Source organism: Pelmatolapia mariae, linkage group LG3_W, assembly GCF_036321145.2.
Source record: "Pelmatolapia mariae isolate MD_Pm_ZW linkage group LG3_W, Pm_UMD_F_2, whole genome shotgun sequence".
In the NCBI taxonomy this organism is placed as follows: Eukaryota; Metazoa; Chordata; class Actinopteri; order Cichliformes; family Cichlidae; genus Pelmatolapia; species Pelmatolapia mariae.
Window position 1 is genome coordinate 5,378,069 of NC_086229.1, and position 18,895 is coordinate 5,396,963.

At 42.7% G+C, this 18,895-nt stretch overlaps 2 protein-coding genes across 2 annotated transcripts in view; one reads left to right on the forward strand and one right to left on the reverse strand.

Moving 5' to 3' along the window:
* The window catches only part of LOC134620251 (uncharacterized), a 331,095-nt gene that overhangs the window by 66,763 nt on the left and 245,437 nt on the right, over window positions 1-18,895 (reverse strand). The gene's annotated exons all lie outside the window — the stretch shown is intronic.
* LOC135932462 (protein NLRC3-like) overlaps window positions 1-18,895 on the forward strand; it is a 29,284-nt gene that overhangs the window by 1,150 nt on the left and 9,239 nt on the right. The window contains exons 3-9 of the mRNA XM_065469947.1: window positions 4,499-4,528; window positions 7,203-7,343; window positions 9,540-9,618; window positions 9,758-9,950; window positions 10,082-11,876; window positions 13,772-13,945; window positions 16,271-16,444. Coding sequence (XP_065326019.1) covers window positions 4,499-4,528; window positions 7,203-7,343; window positions 9,540-9,618; window positions 9,758-9,950; window positions 10,082-11,876; window positions 13,772-13,945; window positions 16,271-16,444 — 2,586 coding nt within the window. The remainder of the gene's footprint in view (window positions 1-4,498; window positions 4,529-7,202; window positions 7,344-9,539; window positions 9,619-9,757; window positions 9,951-10,081; window positions 11,877-13,771; window positions 13,946-16,270; window positions 16,445-18,895) is intronic.

The following is an 18,895-nucleotide window of genomic DNA, read 5'->3' on the forward strand; positions in this document are numbered from 1 at the left end:
TTTCCCTCGGAGTGACTGACCCGAGTCGAAGATGATAAACAGGATTTAAAATGAGGAGTAATGGACACTGAGCAGCAGATCAGCCTACAAGAAACACATGATTTCATCCAGGTTCCTTAAGCTTGTATCCAATCTGACTCATCTAATGCTAAGTGCTTTATTTATCAGTGTGAGACGTGTATTTTGCCAAATATCAGCAAAATATATACAATTCAAAGTACCATCAAGCCAAGTAAGCTCAAAATTCCCAGATGTGGTCTCGCTCCTCCTTTTTTATTGAGCATGCATCGGTGGCTTGTGTGGACTTGGTACAGCTAAATATCCCAGAATGCATTTTGTCCTAAACTCAGACGCGTCAATGGCGGAGGAGCGTGGCTATACACTTTTAAATATTACTCTTTCTGGGTCACAAAATAAACCTTTAAGATATTTCAGGTGAGAATGTAGCTGTGTAAACTTCAAATATCTGCTCGATTTATCAAGATATCACATATTTGCAAAAGTGCTCTGACATTTTCAGAGACGTCTGTTACCCACCAGTGCGATATGTAGCTGGGGTTCAAGGCTCACTAGAGCCAGTGGGAACAGCGAACTCCCAGCACATCGTTTTCAAACCCCCGCGGTCTTTGGCTACTCAGGTTAAACATGATATATAAGGTCACTAAGATAACTTAAAATGTTACTGTTTGGTTTATTTTAGTGTTTGATTTGTTCCTGAGTAAATCGGTTTGTTCAGCTTCATAACTGGACCGTTTCATTTAGTACTGACATCTTACTTGGAGAGCTGAGAGCTATGTTTTGAGTTTCACCCGTTAGAGCTCGACGGTGTTCTGCAGTGCAGCTGAAGTACCACACTGTGATGCAGTGACAGAGGATGCTCTCTATTGTGCTCCTGTAAAGGTTTACTAAGAGCTGGGTTGGCACATTTGCTCTTTGTAGGCCCAGGAATTTAATGCCATTCACCCTCAACTTCCTCACCATTTATGTGGAGGGATGGTCGTGTTGTTTTCTTGGCTCTCCTGTAGTGTACAACCGTCTGCTTTGTTTTGGCAGTGTTCAGAACCAGCTCGTTGTTTCCGCACCATCTGATTAGATTTTGGACGTCCTTTCTGTAGTGAGACTTGTTGTTGTCTGATATCCTTCCCACTATTGTAGTGTCATCAGCAAACTTCACTATGGTGTTAGAAGAGGAGTGGATGGGTTTGCAGTCATGTTTGAATAGAGTGAAAAGAGCTGGACTGAGAACGCAGCCCTGTGTTACTCCTGTGTTAATGGTGATAGCAGATGATGTAAGCTCCCCTTCTGTGGCCTGTTTGTGAGGAAATCCAAGATCCATGTGCAAAGTGTGGTGGTTAGTCCCAGGTCATTCAGCTTGTTTACAAGTTTGTACGGCACAATGGTGTTAAATGCTGAGCTGAAGTCTACAAATAGCATCCTAACATATGTATTGGGATGCTCCAGATGAGTAAGGCTGGTGTGAAGTGTGACTGAGACTGCATCCTCTGTTGATCTGTTCCTGCAGTGAGCAAACTGTAGGCTGTCCAGGTCAGGAGGGATGTTGGCCTTGATGTGTGAAAGAACGAGTCTCTCAAAAGACTTCATGATCATTGGTGTCAGAGCGACCGGGCGACAGTCATTCAGACATTTTACTGACTGTCTTTTGGGCACAGGAATGATGGTAGTTGATGTGAGGCATGTTGGGACTGCAGCCTGCTGTAGAGACAGATTGAAGATGTTGGTGAACACCCCGCCAGCTGGTCGGCACATGACTTCAGCGTGGGTCCTGAACCCTTTCTGGTCCTTTCATGATCTGTTCTATTTTATACAGCTGACGCTTGTTGAGATGAAATTATTTGAAGTGCCTCAATTCTCTGCTTTATATGAACTAAAATGCCACATAAGCATATATTGTAGTATTAAGTGGACACGGCCCTGAAAATAAAGGCATTAGACTGCGTGTCCTTGGGGGTAGAAGGCTGTAGACTCTCGCTTGCCTGGGAGAAAGTAGATAACAGGAGACCATCTTCTAGTGTAAAGTTACTGAGACACTGTTGTTTAGACTAGAATGAGAGAGCTGGTAATAAAAACGCGCGTCACCATTTTGAGATTGGCGGCACCGTGTCATGCAGGACGCATCTCCCTGCTAGAAATAATTTTGTGAGAATAAAGTGTGAAATGGTCGACTGAGCAGTGTTTTGTCTTCCATCGGATGAAGAATCAAAAGAACTCCGTGAAAGTGTTGATATTTAACACTCTAAGTTAAATCTAACAATAAAAATATTTGCATTTAAGAGGAAACGTTTTCAGCGGGAGCAGAAACAGTGTGTTAATACGTGGAGATCCTGAATGCTGCTCTAAAAATGATCAGATTATATGTTCAGTATTTGTTCTCTTCCAAACCCCTGCTGTCTATTGTCAGCAAAATCTGTTTGTTTTTATTCAGGCATACATGTGTAACAGGGTTTCTATGCTATTACTGCCACAAATGTCAGTGTAATGGGGGAAACAGCGCCCTCTGTTGCTGTGGCCGGTTAGTTGCGGCTGGCTGCAGAAATGACTGTCAGTCTCCTGAAGCTACACCAGAGTGTGCTATGTGGAGTGGTGAAGCCATTAGTACTGACCCCACACTCCACTCCACTTTCCACTCAGGAAATAAATCTGCAGAGATTCCTTGTGTTCTTTAAAAATACAACAACGCAGAGCTGAGGAGTTTATTTGGGCCTGTTACAGTTCGGTGAAGCACAAACTGCTTACACATGTGACCATTTTTTTGTGTGAACCTTTGAAGTACTGACTAGTGTAACTGAATATTGAGAAAGAGCCGCGTCAGTAAATCAAGAAGCTTTTTACTATCTAAAGAAGTCTTTGTGCTGCTGCAGACATCAGTAAATCTGACCCTAAATGTTTCAAACTCAAAGCTGATGTTTCACAGGCTGCTCTCCTTTGAATGACCTGCAGAAATCAGCAGGGTTACAACATGTGCTGAATGAAGATTCAATGAAGAGGTTACTGATAGAAGACACGAGGTTCAGCCTGTGTTTGAAGCACAGAGGAGACGCCTGTTTCTGGACAAAGCAACACTTTGTTTCTATTCTGAGTTACTTTGTTTGTTGGATTTCAGTCGGTTTCTGCTTTAATTCATGTTAGCTTCAAATGTTTTGACATGTTTCACTTCCTGTTTGCTAAAGTGGATTGTCCGCTGTTTCCAAACCAAAGGCTAGTTTTAAAGAGACAGTTTCACTGGGATTGAGGGAACGACGTGTTTGCAGTTTATATCCAAAAACATCAAGCAGTTAAAGAGTTCATGTTACTAACAGCTCAGCGCTCTGCAGCAGACACAGGCTGGACTTTAAAATGAATGGGACCATCTGCAGACCAGGTCCAGCAGGTCTTCCACAGATCCTGTTAGAAAAATGTGCTTTCCATTTGCTGCAGCCATAGAAGCTGATGAAGATTTCAAATATTTCCATCATCCCAAAGAAAAAGTGGCTTACAGGCTGAGCATGAGGAGAAGGAAACTCCAAACTAGTCCAGTCATTTACAGTGTGCAGGAATATTGATGGTCCTACTGGGAGCAGCACCAGTTTAAATGTTCCACATGTTTTATAGGATTAAGGAATTCCTCTGGGTCAGTGGAAGAGAAGGCTGCAGATGAAACTGGTTACAGCTCAGATACCAAACACATGGACTCAATCATTAGATAGATTTAGATTATATTAGGTGAAACTTTATTTATCCCTCGGGTGGTCCTGTTTAAAGGGAGTTTTTCCTTCCCACTATCGCCAAAGTGCTTGCTCATAGGGGGTCATATGATTGTTGGGTTTTTCTCTGTATCTACTGTAAAATATAAAGCACCTTGAGTCGAATGCTGTTGTGATTTGGTGATATATAAATAAAATTGAATTGAATACTGAACATGTCACATGGCACACCTTAAACACCATGTGATCCACTCTCAGACTTCTATCCACAAATAAAACTGGCTGAGTTGGTTTGAGCTTTGACTTGTCTCCAATAAGCCAAACTGAGCCCCACTTGTGTTTGTGTATTTATTTCAAAACACAAATAAACTTTTCGCTTTCATTTAAACCAAAAAGCACATCTATGAACTTATATCATTTGAGAATAGGACCACGCCCTCATGCAATCAGCTGAGGTGCAGGAAAATCTAAACACCTACGCTACCATTACAAAGAAACAAAGCATAAAGATTCACTTTGGCTCTCACACTCAGTCTGCACTTTTATTCATTACTTCAACAGGTTGAAATGAGCTTTGAAGAAACATCAGTTTAGTACCGAAATATTCAAATGCTGCAGGAAGGAGAACAACAAAGTGATGACACATGTTTGTGTTTTAAACGGGAAAACTAAATCAGGACCTGCAACAGGTTTAGGAATTTCCGAGGTTTATTAGAACGCAGCACAGATGCTCCCGAGTGTCCTCAAACGCTGCATTAGGCTCAACGTTTACTTTCACTTTCCTGAACTTCGTGGAGTGGAGCTTGTTGTTGGTGTGTGAAGAAACTGTAAGTTTGCTTTGTTTCCTCCTTTAACTATGGGAATTTTGCTGTTTGTTCAGCTCATGTTTGATTTCTTTACACAACAAACCGTGTGTGTTTTTATTAAAGTCAGTGTGTAATGTTTTCCTGGCTAACATCAGCTGTGTGCAGCTTAGTTCAGCACAAATCTGCCGCTCCATAGTTCACAGTAACGGACTCACAGCTGGAAAAACGAGGCCGAGTGTGTCCGCCACTCTGAGCTACGTCGTGTTTGTGCACTTTTGTGTTTTTGTTTGTGTTTGTGGGGTAAATACGCAAAGGATTCTGGGACCGCGTGGCAAGCGGTACTAGAGCACGCAGGCTTTCAATTAAAATCAGTTACACAGCGATAAAACCCCCCACACAAAATGGCAAGAAGCTGTTGTATTATTAACTGCAATAGCCGGTCTCATGACAGCCACGGGAAGCCGACGGGTAAAGAGATCAGTTGTTATCGGATTATGTCATTGAAGAGAAATTTTTCAAGCCATGTTTCCGAAGTAACAAAGAGCCATTCGAAGACCAAATATAACGTCTCAGAACACTCCAGCTCACATGTTAGTCTGCTCCAAGCATTCCCACAAAGGTCAGTGTTTTGTAGTAGTTAATACGTCAGTTTTCATAACATAATTGGTGATATAGGTTACAAGCAAGTCTGGCGCTGAACAGAAATTGTCACACTATGCTCCTTTATTTATTGTGTATAAATAGTGAATTGTCCTGACAGAATATTGAGTTTTGCTTCTGTTATTACCACGGTACATTGACAAAAACATATACTCTTATTCACAGGATAAAACAGTTGTTTTGTATCACTAATTGTCCAGTGCGATTACAACATACAATATTATTGTCATTGCTACATTTCTGTAATGTGTACCAGAAATTATTTCCACTACTAATTAATTACCATTGAGTTTAAAGGTTATATTAATAAACAGTAAACGAATGTGTATTTATGAAGACGATTTGTGAGACTGGTAAACTTACCTTTGTTTGTACCATGGTCTTTCGTTCTACACGGTGCAATTCAAGGTCCTGTACCCATCCGTCGGTAAACTGTACCTGGGCTTGTTGCAGTGACCTGAAGTTACTAAAAACTTCATGAGTGTATGCACTCACTCCAAGAACCGTGTAATTATAAATCTGAGCGTGGTGAAAGTTGGGCAGCACGCTAACGTCTTTTGTCTACTCTGTGTGCTCGTAAGGGTCTGACCCTTTCACTCCTTTGATTGTTTCCTCGCATCTTTTCTTTGCCTTTTCATCAAGTCTGTCTTTGTACGGACCGGCATTGTTTTCCTTCGTTTTGTACATACCTTTTTTGTGCGGCAAAGAAAAACCAAGAAGGTATTGGAACCGGAGAATGAACGTTTTGCGGTGCTGCAAATGCTTGTGTTTGATGCATGGCTTTGATTGTTTTGCCACTAGAACCCGGCATGCAATGCGCGAAAGTCACGAGGTCTGTCAATCTCTATAGGGCTTTGGAGTTGACGTCATGCCGCAATGCATTGTGGGAGCACGACGCCATTTTCGGGGTCTACGAATCAAAACAAACACACAGTGTTGGAATGACGACTACAAGAAACAAGCTTAAAAGCAGCTCAAAAGAGAATGGACTGTATAGAGACCGATTGCGTCCAGAGGCAACGCGGCGGTACTTGCAGAAAATAGCGTGCATTGGAAATGTGGACCCGTATTTCATACGGGACCAAGTATGTGGACCCGTATTTCATACGGGTCCACATACTTGGTCAAATACTTGTCACTCGTGTCACTTCCAAGTCTCAGAGATTACTGGAGACAGAATCATAGAGAGTTAAAGCTGAGTAAATGCTGACACCAGACCACCACCGTGATAAACTGAACAGCTACTGAATTTGAACAGGTCACAAACTGATGAGCAGTCAGGTTGCAGGTTTCTACCTGTTTATGTTTCTATAGTATAATTACTTTGAAATGTCTTTGTGCTGTTTCATCTTTGATTTGTGTTCACACATAAACACTCAGAGAAAGATCATGTGTGTCAAGGAAAGGATCTGTGTTGGTGTGTGGGGCTGTAGCCTCAGCTTTATATTGTTAAATGGTGATTATGAGAGTGTTTCAGCTCATTTTACAGAGTAACATCAGTAATGTAATGCATTACTTTTAATAAAAATGTTCTGTGTATTATGTGTAATAATTACTTTTCTGATCAATGACCAACACTGATCACAACAAAGAGGAAATGTACATCTAACATGAACAAACATTGACCCACAAAATGCAGTTATTTTGCACAATTGTCTTTGATATGCGGCTCGGTGATGGTTTTCACTGTCAAAGCACAGCTAGTGAGAGTCAGTAAAACCCACTATTGTGCCACTATGTGCCTCATCACAAGTAAGTCAGCGCCCCTCTCTTTCCCTCGAAGGGTTTAAATATCTGGGACTCTCCACCATTTGGTTTTAGAACTGAAGAAGCTTCTCAGATGAAACATCTTCAAGAAACTTAAAGAAGTCTCTTTTCTTTTCAAGCTCCTTAGATAACCATGACCTCAATGACTGAGAACCTACAGACATGTTGACCTGGTTTCTAGGTTACATGACAGGTCAGAGGTCAGCGACTGTAACTCAGTTACTCCTGTTAATGTCAACTCACTGAGTGTTTGTGGTTTACCTCTCAGACTGACTGAAGTCCACAAGAAGCTGATGATGAAGGAAGAGGAGAACAAAGCAGAGTCTGCAGGATCCAGTTGTCCCTCTGTGAGGAGTGACTGGTCCAAAGATAGCAATCCATACTTCAGTGCTGAACCTGGACCAACGAGGTCAGAGAGCTGTGATGACTCCTTTACATGTTTGAGTTTCCTGGATAAATATGACCTGTAAAATCCTGAGATTTTCACAAAGAAAACAATGAAGCAACCAAGATCAAAATTTGCTGTTCGAGAACAGTGATGCTCATATCTGTGGGGAAAGTGTGACCTGAGTGGGTTCATGTTTGTCTTTAAAGAACAGAGCTGCTCATCTTGAATAGACAGGTTGTTAAGAGACAAACAGCTAGAAAAAGCAGAGGAAAGGATATCAAGATTTATTTTCTTGATATTCTGAAAATAAATAGTAGAGCGTTCTTGATTATGGAAAAAGTCATTTGGACATTAAAAGAAAGAAGCATATGATTAGAGAATGGTAGTTTGTCAGCTGTGCAATTGGAAGGAGTAAGTCCTGTTGTGGGAGTTTTCCATTTAATAAAGCCTGCAAACAAACAGTGAGGGGTAGCTAAGATCCTTTAATAAAAAAAAACCCCGAAACCCAAGCTTGATGCGTAGAGAAAAGCCATCGCAGGGCAGACAATCGGCGGAGTCCCTCACTGAGCCTAGCGTGGCCCTCAGTTAAATACCTCTTACAGGAACAATAGGCAATAGACAGCTGTTTTCACACCTTTGGTCTTCCAGATGTGAAAAGTCGATGGGCTGTTGCCATGTCTCAGGCAAATAGAAAAAGTAAAACCGACGGTCTTTGAGGAGATCCTGGACAAGATGACCTTTGTTCGTGAGCGAACGGATGTTAAGCAGGCCGAAATTGACGCAAGTACTATCAGACTATGTGAGAGTGCTAGGCGACCTGGTCAGTTTAGCCAAAACATTGTGGTCAACAGCCCTGCCAGGGTTCTGTCGAGAGTGGCGAGAGGTGGACCAGAAAGATTGCAGTTGCTTAGAATTATCTTGATTAAAATACCATGGATGTAACACCTCGGCAAGAGAGGAAAACATTATCCGCATGGAGGTGAAGAACAGCAGGTGGTGGAGCAGCCAGGGAAAAGCGAAGTCGAAGGAGCTCATCAGCTGTGTATTGATGGATTTCAGTACAGGGTTGAAGGATTGATGACACAAGGATCCAGGTCCACACAGACAGTGCATAAATCCTGGGAGGCCACATTATGAACAGGAGCAGAGACACCGTATAGACACGAATAGAACAGGAATCCGTGGGAGGGAGTAGCTGGGATGCCGGGAGAGGATAGCAGTGAGTGGCGATAACAGTAACAGGAGCAAAGGGTAGCAAAACCAAGGGGGCAAGTAGCAGGTAACAAGGTACAAGTGGCAGGAGTAAAGCGAGCAAGCATTCACTCGACCGAAACCAGAACACACATACTAAACATGAACTAAAGGTGAGTGGAAATACACCTAAATGCTAACACAATGCACAACGCTCAGGGGCTAAGAAATTAAATTAACTCACTATGACTGGCAAGAACTTCAAAATTACTAGATACTATACCAGAGGATTACTGTAGAATGCTGTGAACAAAAGCAGAACTGTGAAGCACTAATCTCGACTACAACAATTTCAGTAAAAGTCACATAACATGAAAACCTGAGTCACACTAGGAGTGTGGCAGCAGAGTCCAAAGGAAGAAAGGGGGAGGCAAGAGGCATTAATCTTAATTTTAAGTTCTCTCACTGTAAAGAACCTGGGTGGTGCTAAAAACAATGGCCACCATGCCAAAGCAATGGTTTTGACTCGATCAGTGTTAGCCCCGCCCCCTGCGTTTGATGGTTGAGTCTGACAGATAAAATTAATTCAAGATGAGAGCCAGGCGCCAGGAGTGCCAAAATGAAATAAATAAATATATCATTAAATAATTAATTAAATGTGTCAATAATTAATTAAAATGTGAAATACATAAATAATGAATTAAATGTGTCAATAATTAATTAATTACATGTGTCATAACTATTTATTTAATTAATTAATTCCAATATTAATTAATTATTGACACATTTAATTAATTATTTAATGGTGTATTTAATTAATTCACTATGGCAGTCCTGGCGTTCCATAGCATACAGCTGGTGTTAGAAGTATCTTGCTATACTAAAATGATATGATAAAAATATGTGAATACATGGGATTAAACCACAGTCCATAAAAAAATAACAACTAAAATTTAAACTAGAAAAAAAAAAACATTAAAAAGAAACAATTTAAAATTCCTGAAATTCTTCATGGTTCCTCCACAGAGTGGACCAGCAGAGCTCAGAGGTTCCCAGTGGTCAGTCTGCCCAGCAGCATCAAACACAGCTGGACTCCATATTTATGGTCTGTACATGTACAACAACTACTTTTACATCTATTCTGTCCACAGTCATGTCCATGCTGCTCTTTGTAGACCAGTGTCAGTGTGTCCAACATGGATCTGATGTTTGGCTCCATGATTTCATAAAGTATTCTGTTCCAGCTGCTGGAGGACAACATCATCACTTTTGTGAAGGACGAGCTGAAGAAGATCCAGAAGGTTCTGAATCCAGATTACCCAGAATGCTTAGAGAGGCAGAGGGATGATGATGAGGAGAAGAGGAGCAGCAGAGAGGCATTTGTGAAGATCACAGTGGACTTCCTGAGGAGAATGAAGCAGGAAGAAATGGCTGACAGTAAAACAGTTTCTAAAAATATGTAATATGATGGATAATATTTACTAATGTCTCCAGACATGAAAAGCACGTGTTAAGTAATTTCTTATCATGCGTATTGTGTAAAACACAAACTTTTTTTTTTCATTTAGAAGTTTCTGCTGCTGCTTATCATCGTAGCCTTAAATATAGGCTGAAGAAGAAGTTCCAGTGTGTGTTTGAGGGCATCGCTAAAGCAGGAAACCCAACCCTTCTGAATCAGATCTACACAGAGCTCTACATCACAGAGGGAGGGACTGCAGAGGTCAATGATGAACATGAGGTCAGACAGATTGAAACAGCATCCAGGAAACCAGACAGACCAGAAACAACAATCAGACAAGAAGACATCTTTAAAGCCTCACCTGGAAGAGACGAACCAATCAGAACAGTGCTGACAAAGGGAGTGGCTGGCATTGGGAAAACAGTCTTAACACAGAAATACACCCTGGACTGGGCTGAAGACAAAGCCAACCAGCACATCCAGTTCATATTTCCATTCACTTTCAGAGAGCTGAATGTGCTGAAAGAGGAAAAGTTCAGCTTGGTGGAACTTGTTCATCACTTCTTTACTGAAACCAAAGAAGCAGGAATCTGCAGCTTTGAAGACTTCCAGGTTGTGTTCATCTTTGATGGTCTGGATGAGTGTCGACTTCCTCTGGACTTCCACAAAACTACAATCCTGACTGACCCTAGAAAGTCCACCTCAGTGGATGTGCTGCTGATAAACCTCATCAGGGGGAAACTGCTTCCCTCTGCTCACCTCTGGATAACCACACGACCTGCAGCAGCCAATCAGATCCCTCCTGACTGTGTTGGCATGGTGACAGAGGTCAGAGGCTTCACTGACCCACAGAAGGAGGAGTACTTCAGGAAGAAAGTGAGCAACGAGAAGCAGGCCAGCAGGATCATCTCCCACATCAAGACATCACGAAGCCTCCACATCATGTGCCACATCCCAGTCTTCTGCTGGATCACTGCTACAGTTCTGGAGGATGTGCTGGAAACCAGAGAGGGAGGACAGCTGCCCAAGACCCTGACTGAGATGTACATCCACTTCCTGGTGGTTCAGGCCAAAGTGAAGAAGGTCAAGTATGATGGAGGAGCTGAGACAGATCCACACTGGAGTCCAGAGAGCAGGAAGATGATGGAGTCTCTGGGAAAACTGGCTTTTGATCAGCTGCAGAAAGGAAACCCAATCTTCTATGAATCAGACCTGACAGAGTGTGGCATCGATATCAGAGCAGCCTCAGTGTACTCAGGAGTGTTCACACAGATCTTTAAAGAGGAGAGAGGACTGTACCAGGGCAAGGTGTTCTGCTTCATCCATCTGAGTGTTCAGGAGTTTCTGGCTGCTCTTCATGCCCATCTGACCTTTATCAACTCTCGGCTTAATCTGTTGGAAGAACAACAAACAACAACCACGTGGTCTGGCTTTTTAAAACGTAAAGAATCTCTCCATCAGAGTGCTGTGAACAAGGCCTTACAGAGTCCAAATGGACACCTGGACTTGTTCCTCCGCTTCCTCCTGGGTCTTTCATCGCAGACCAATCAGACTCTCCTACGAGGCCTGCTGACACAGACAGGAAATAGCTCACAAACCAATCAGGAAACAGTCCAGTACATTAAGAAGAAGCTAAATGAGAGTCTGTCTGCAGAGAAAAGCATCAATCTGTTCCACTGTCTGAATGAACTGAATGATCGTTCTCTAGTGGAGGAGATCCAACAGTCCCTGAGATCAGGACGTCTCTCCACAGATAAACTGTCTCCTGCTCAGTGGTCAGCTCTGGTCTTCATCTTACTGTCATCAGAAAAAGATCTGGATGTGTTTGACCTGCAGAAATACTCTGCTTCAGAGGAGGCTCTTCTGTGGCTGCTGCCAGTTGTCAAAGCCTCCAACAAGGCTCTGTAAGTACATTTGCACTCTTGTGTTTAATTTATTGGTGAAATAAATTTAGTAATTTTTTCACTAGGTTTTCTATCTTTCTATGAATTCATATCCTAAATTTTTGAAATTTTTTCCAATACAACTGAAACCTCTTTGATGGCTCAATAACTCATCAGTGTACTCAAGACACTGAGTCCAACATAAACTATGATCATCACTGCTGCTGTTGTGTTATCAGTCTTTGTTTAAACACCAGGGCTGTACGTGGCTAATGTTACAATACTCTATATTCACATACATGCTCCTAGATACATTTCTACTGCGGGTCTATTTTTAGTCGCAAATGTTAGTGAAACTCTTGCTTTTACATGCGTGGTGGATTTCATTACACAAAGCATTTGAATTACTCAGGGATTCATTGCAGCCATAGAAATATCCATATGTGACCAAGTGGTCGGTGGGGTTATAAGTAAAGTAGTACAATGACAACGCCACTCTAGGAAATACAAAATTGTTTAGAAATGAAATGTAATTTAAAAAACAACATTTGCACTGGTTCAGAAATGCACACTGAGGCCCGCTCAAATAGTAACACAACTTTATTTATTAATTTAAAATAAGACAACAATGACAGAGCACTGAATGCAGTGTCATCTAAAACTGTGTCCCAAATTACAATAAAAATAAACAGACAACTGGGCCTTACCAGCAGGGACAGACCAAAAAGAAAACCACAGAAAAAAACCCCCACTACAGTCTATTCACCCGGTGCTGTACATCAAAGGAAGTGTTGAAAACGACCCACCACCCGAGGTCCCACGGCCGCCGGTAGATCCTCAGTTCACTGAAATAAAAGCACAAGAGATAGGAAAAGAAGGGAAATGGGCGTTTTGAAAACGCTCTCGAAAACGGATGCATTTGAAAACTCTGCTTTCGCGTCACAGCGTGGACAGCGAAAATGGAGACTTTGTAAAATGATGACGCATGTTAGTCATATGATGCAGTCATGTGACCAATTAAACTAAGATAGCGGAGGGCATTATACAGCAGTTGTTTTGGTTGCTCTCAATTCTGACAGCTCTATTAAAGATGAATATCAGTCTATACATGCTCCATATAGCTTTTCTTAAAATTCTTTAACTCTCACTCGCTTTTGCAACTTTGTACTTTTGTGTTATTCGCAGCAACAACTCCACCTCATTGTTAGTCCATTTAAAAAACGTAGTGCTTTTCCTTGACATTTCCTTAACCACAACGTTTTAAAGAGCCGGAAAGTGAATAAACCACAGACAGAAGTGAGGCAGGTCGAATCTTCTTACGTTTACCACATGGGCAGTACTTAAAACGGTACTGTGTTTTTGGCCATTTCAATATGGACACGCAACTCTGTGAAAACGACTGAAAACGCTAGTGTGGATGCAGAGTGTTTTCAGACGAAAACACCGTTTTCAAATCTATCCAGGCTAGTGTGGATGTAGCCACAACCTGCAGCACAGTAGTACAAAGTATGGATGGCTGAATGGCTGCAACAACCAGAATTTTACTTACCTGTGGTATTTCTTGATAGCACGAGAGTAATATTTACTGAACACAGGCATGTTCTTATATCTTTTCTGCCGTGAATGTCCATGCTGTCCACACTTACATTTCAATATTAGGCTCTAAAATGTACAAATGGCTCTGAGAAGATTACATTTCTAATCACGAGTCAGAAAGTATGTTTCTACTACATCTACAGTGTGTTTTCATGTCTTCTGAAACAGAAGGTGGAACAGGTGGAGCTTACAAGGAGTAAGTGCTGATATAGAAGGACAGTTGTGTTTTCATGAAGCTATTTAGATAACCATTAATTGTATTGCTGGGTTTTAAAAAAATGTTTCATTTGACTGACTTAATTAATTAATTTGTTTTTCAGACTGAGTCACTGTTACCTCTCAGAGAAAAGCTGTGATGCTCTGTCCTCAGTTCTCAACTCCCACTCCTCTTATCTGAAAGATCTGGACCTGAGTAACAATAACCTGCAGGATTCAGGCATGAAGCTTCTGTCTGCTGCACTGCGGAGTCCACATTGTATACTGGAAACTCTCAGGTCAGCATCCAAACATTCCCACTGCTGATCATTTAAAGTCTGAATGATATTATTCTATAAACAACAAAGCTTTCTGGAATTTGCAAGTGAGTATGTTTGTGAAGGTTCTCAGTCATCCAGGTCAAGAGCTTTGAAAGAAAGGCTTCTGGACTTCTTTAAGTTGCTTGAAGACGTTTCACCTCTCATCCAAGAAGCTTCTTCACTTCTAAGGTCAAATGGCGGAGGGTGCCAGATTTAAACCCAGTGGGAGTAACCCCCCAAAGAGGGACAAAAGGACCCCCTGATGATCCTCTACCTCACATGAGCCAAGGTGTAAAAATGGGTGTGGGTCACAATCAGCCAGGGTTTCAGGTGTGCTCATTGTGAAACCTGGCCCCACCCTATCATGTGATTTCCTGAGGTCAGATGGCCCAGGATGTGAGTGGGCATTAAGGCGTCTGGAAAGAGAACTCAAAACTGGATTATAGATGGCAGACAGTTGGTGTTGTAAGCCACTGCCTTTGTTCAAAGATGCTCGCTAACAGTGGACATAAATGGCTTCTTTCACTCCTCTTTCAAACCATCTGTCCTCTCTGTCCAAAATGTGAACATTGGCATCCTCGAAAGAGTGTCCTTTGTCCTTTAGATACAGATGGACTGCTGAGTCTTCTGCCGTGAAGGTGGCTAGACCACCTCCACTGAAAGAGGAGTGTGTGTGACAAAAGAATTTCCCCCGGGATAAATACAGTTCATCTTATCTTATTTTATCTTATCTTATCTTATCTTATCTTATCTTATCTTAAAATGCTCTTAACAATCAGGGTTATCCTGTTGATCAAAGTCCAACACTGAGTTTTGTGGTCGCAAATTTTGAAGCCATCCTGATAACCTTCTCCCACCAACGATGTGGTGATCCAAATCCAATTAAAATCAAGACACTCAAAAAGATGCTCTGTAAAAGAGTAGAATTCTTGGAACAGAGTTTAATACACTGAATCGTATGAACAGCAGGAAAAATACATACAGACATTTAGCAAGAGAATTACATAGCAGAAAGCAAGCAAAGCAAAACCCCGGGGTGTACAGCCTTAAGCACAGACAGCAGAGCAACACAGAGACGGACAGGAAGCAGCAGCAGGAGGAAAAAGAGCTCTGGGGTGTCCTCTGGTCCCCTAATATAGGGACCAGTATCCCCGCCCCCTGCTGCTGGGTAACTTTCCCACACGCCCAACACAGCTGCAGGGGTCAGGTAGCGGCCAAGGTCTTGGCCAAAGGCCAGTCAGGACTCTGAGTACCCCTTCCTCTGGCTTATGACAACAGTTCATGACACGGTCAAAGGTCAGACATTAATCCTAATTATTAAATCTTATACAGCAAGTGGCACAATTTTATAACATATAATACAGAGGTTACATGCTTTCTCATATATAAAAACACTTCAGTTTGGGTTCAAAGTGTGTGTGCGTGTGTGTGTGTGTGTGTGTGTGTTGAGGATCTCTGTTACAATGTTACTGTTTTGGTTGTGCTGCATTAAAGACGTTGAGTGTGTATTAGGGAAAGTTACTTACCGGAGAGTAAATTATTCAAGAGAACTCTCCCCTTACATTAACTGCCCTGTTACTGTACCAACTTAATAAACCTCAGTGAAGCAAAAATGTCTTGTGCTTAAGACTCCACATCAAAGTTAAAATATATATGTTCAGTGCACATAGATATATAGTGTATATAGTTACATAATTATACATATCACACAAAAATCCACCACAGTTTGTAAAAACACATTTGTCAATCATTATCTTTGGTATATAAGGAAAAGGATTTAATAACTTCCTGCTAATACACAACATTTAATCATATTTCCTCATCGCCCTCTTTTGTCTGACCATTTGAATCCCATTTGAATTTCCAATAAAGGACTCCACAGAGTTTGGTAAAAATAATGACAATAGATGTCATGACGACCAGTGTTGTTAGTCTAGGTCAAAAGATGACTCGTTGGACTGAAAATGAGCTTGTAGTTTGTCTGTTTTAATAATGTGACTGGAAAAAGGTGTGGTTGGACTTCGAATATGTCTATTTCTTTCCAACTTCACCTTTAAAAGTGAAGCTACGAGTCTTTTTCATATTTGTATGATAAAAGTACAACTTTAATGTCAAACATTCTGAGTTTTTTCTCCTGTTGTGTTTGTTTGAAGCTGCTTCCTGTTGGCTTCAGCTTTTTGAAGTTTCCATATTCTAAACTTCTACATTCTGAACCTTCTTCAGCTCTTAGTGGATTGTGAAACACTGAATGATTTCAAGCACACACTTTATCTAACAAACTTATATCTTTCATTCTTTATACAGATTGGGGAGCTGTGGTTTGTCAGACATCAGCTGTGATTATCTGGCAGCAGCGCTTAAGTACAACCCCTACCTTATGAGAATCCTGGACCTGAGCTTCAACAAGCTGCGGGATTCAGGAGTGAAGCAGCTGTGTGTTCTTCTGGAGAATCCACGATGTCGATTTGAAACTCTGAGGTCAGTCACCATGCTTTAGTTGTGCTGAGATGAATATGATGTGAAAGTTGTGCCGACACTGCTGATCATAGCCCAACAGAGCCTTATACAGGAAGTCTTGTTCTATTCTTTTTAGAACTTTTTATCTCTGATCCTCTAAGTCATACTCAGTAGTTAATGCAGAGTTCTGGGCTGATATGGGTGAGGGGACTCGGGCAGCCTGACAGACTGTCCAGATGTCCATGTCTTCCCTGCATGTCCTGATACAAATAAACATAAGTAGCCTTTCAGGTCAGGTGTTATCAGTCACACCTGTTAGTGCAGCCCTTCTCTAGATTGTAGTGCTTGTTAAACTTCGATGGTTTTAGAAGCCTGGACCGCAGACTAAAGCAACCTATTAGAGGTACTTGCACTAACATAGATTAATACTCCGATTTACACCTATATTGTTTCACAAAGGATTAAAAAGTGAATGTACAGAGAGGGATGAGATATGCACTTCCAGCACTGGAGATGTGTTCCAGCTCAGTGTTCATGGAAATAATCTGAAGAGCAGGATTCCTTGATAAATGTTACATCTTACTTCTTAAAGTTATAAAGCACAAGGAAAACCTTGAAACTGTCGATCTGATATCTAGTCAGCCAATCAGGCGTTTACATGAGATTCACTGATCTTCAGCCCCACCTTATTATCAGTCTCTCTCTCGTTCACATTTGAATAATCTTCCATCGATTTCAATCAATTTTCTTCCACTTATCCAGGGGAACACCAAGGTGTTCCCAGGCCAAGAGATATAATCTCTCCAGTGTGTCCTGGGTCTGCCCCGGGGCCTCCTCCTGATGGGACATGCACGGAAAACCTCGCCCAGGGGGCATCCTTGTCAGATGCCCGAACCACCTCAACTGGCTCCTTTTGATGCGGAGCAGCAGTGGCTCTGAGCCCCTTCCGAATGACCGAATCTCTCACCCTATCACTAAGGAAAAGGCCAGCCACCCTTCAGAGGAAACCCATTTCCGCCGCTTGTATACGCGATCTCGTTCTTTTGGTCAATACCCACAGCTCATGACCATAGGTGGGAGTAGGGGCGTAGATCGACCGGTAAATTGAGAGCTTCGCTTTTACAGTCAGCTCTTTCTTCAGCACAACAGGCCGGTACAGCGTCCGCATCACTACAGCCGCTGCACCAATCCGTCTGTTGATCTCTCGCTCCCTTCTCCCATCACTCGTGAACAAAACCCCGAGATACTTAAGCTCCTCCACTTGGGGCAGGGTCTCGTCCTTGACCTGGCGTTGGCACTCCACCCTAATCCGGCTGAGGACCATGGCCTCAGATTTTGAGGTGCTGATTCTTATTCCCACCGCTTCACACTCGGCTGCGAACCGTTCCAAGGCGAGCTGGAGGCCATCACCTGACAAAGCCAACAGGATCACATTATCTCTGAAAAGCAGAGTTGGATCCTGAGACCACCAAAGTGGAAGCCTTCCGCCACTTGGCTGTGCATAGAAATTCTGTCCATAAAAATTATTAACAGAATCGGTGACAAATGGCAGCCCTAGCAGAGACCATCAACCACAAGGAACGAGTCCGGCTTATTGCCAGCTATACAGACCAAGTTCTTGCAACGCTCGAGTATCCTCGAGAGTGTAAAGAGCTGATCCAGTGTTCCATGGCCAGGATGAAAACCGCATCCTGGCCTGTATCCGAGGTTTGACTAAAGGACGAACTCTCCTCTCCAGCACCCTGGTATAGACCTTCCCAGGGAAGCTGAGGAGTGTGATTCCCCTGTAGTTGGAACACACCCTCCACTCCCCTTTCTTAAAGATGGGGACCACCACCCCGGTCTGTCAGTCCAGGGGTACTGCCCCTGATCCCCACGCAACATTGCAGAGACGTGTCAACCAAGACAGCCCTACAACATCCAGAGCCTTCAGGAACTCGGGGCAGACCTCGTCCACCCCAGTGGCTCTGCCACCAATGAGTTGTTTAACTGCCTCAGTGACATCAGCCCCAGAGATTGGCACACATCCCCTTCATCCCCAGACTCTGTTTCTGCCACGGAAGACGTGCCACTGGGATTGAGGAGGTCCTCAAAATATTGCTTCCACCGCCTGATGATCGATTTTCTCTGTTCAAAGTCAGCAGCACTCCACCCGTACTATGCACAGTGCAAGTAGCGCACCGCTTTCCCCTCCTGAGTCAATTGATGGTTTGCCAGAATAACTTGGAGGCAGACCAAAAGTCTTTTTCCATGGCCTCTCTGAGCTCCTCCCACACCCAAGTTTTTGCTCCCGCCACCGCCCGTGCCACGTTCCGCTTGGCCTGTCGGTACCTATCAGCTGCCTCCGGAGTCCCACTGGCAAACCAGAGAGGTGACATTCCATGTCCCAATTGCCAGTCTTAGTAGCCGGGGATCGGTCTGCCAGGGCCTCTGCTCCTGGCTGCCGCCTTACTCACATAGCACCCGGGACCT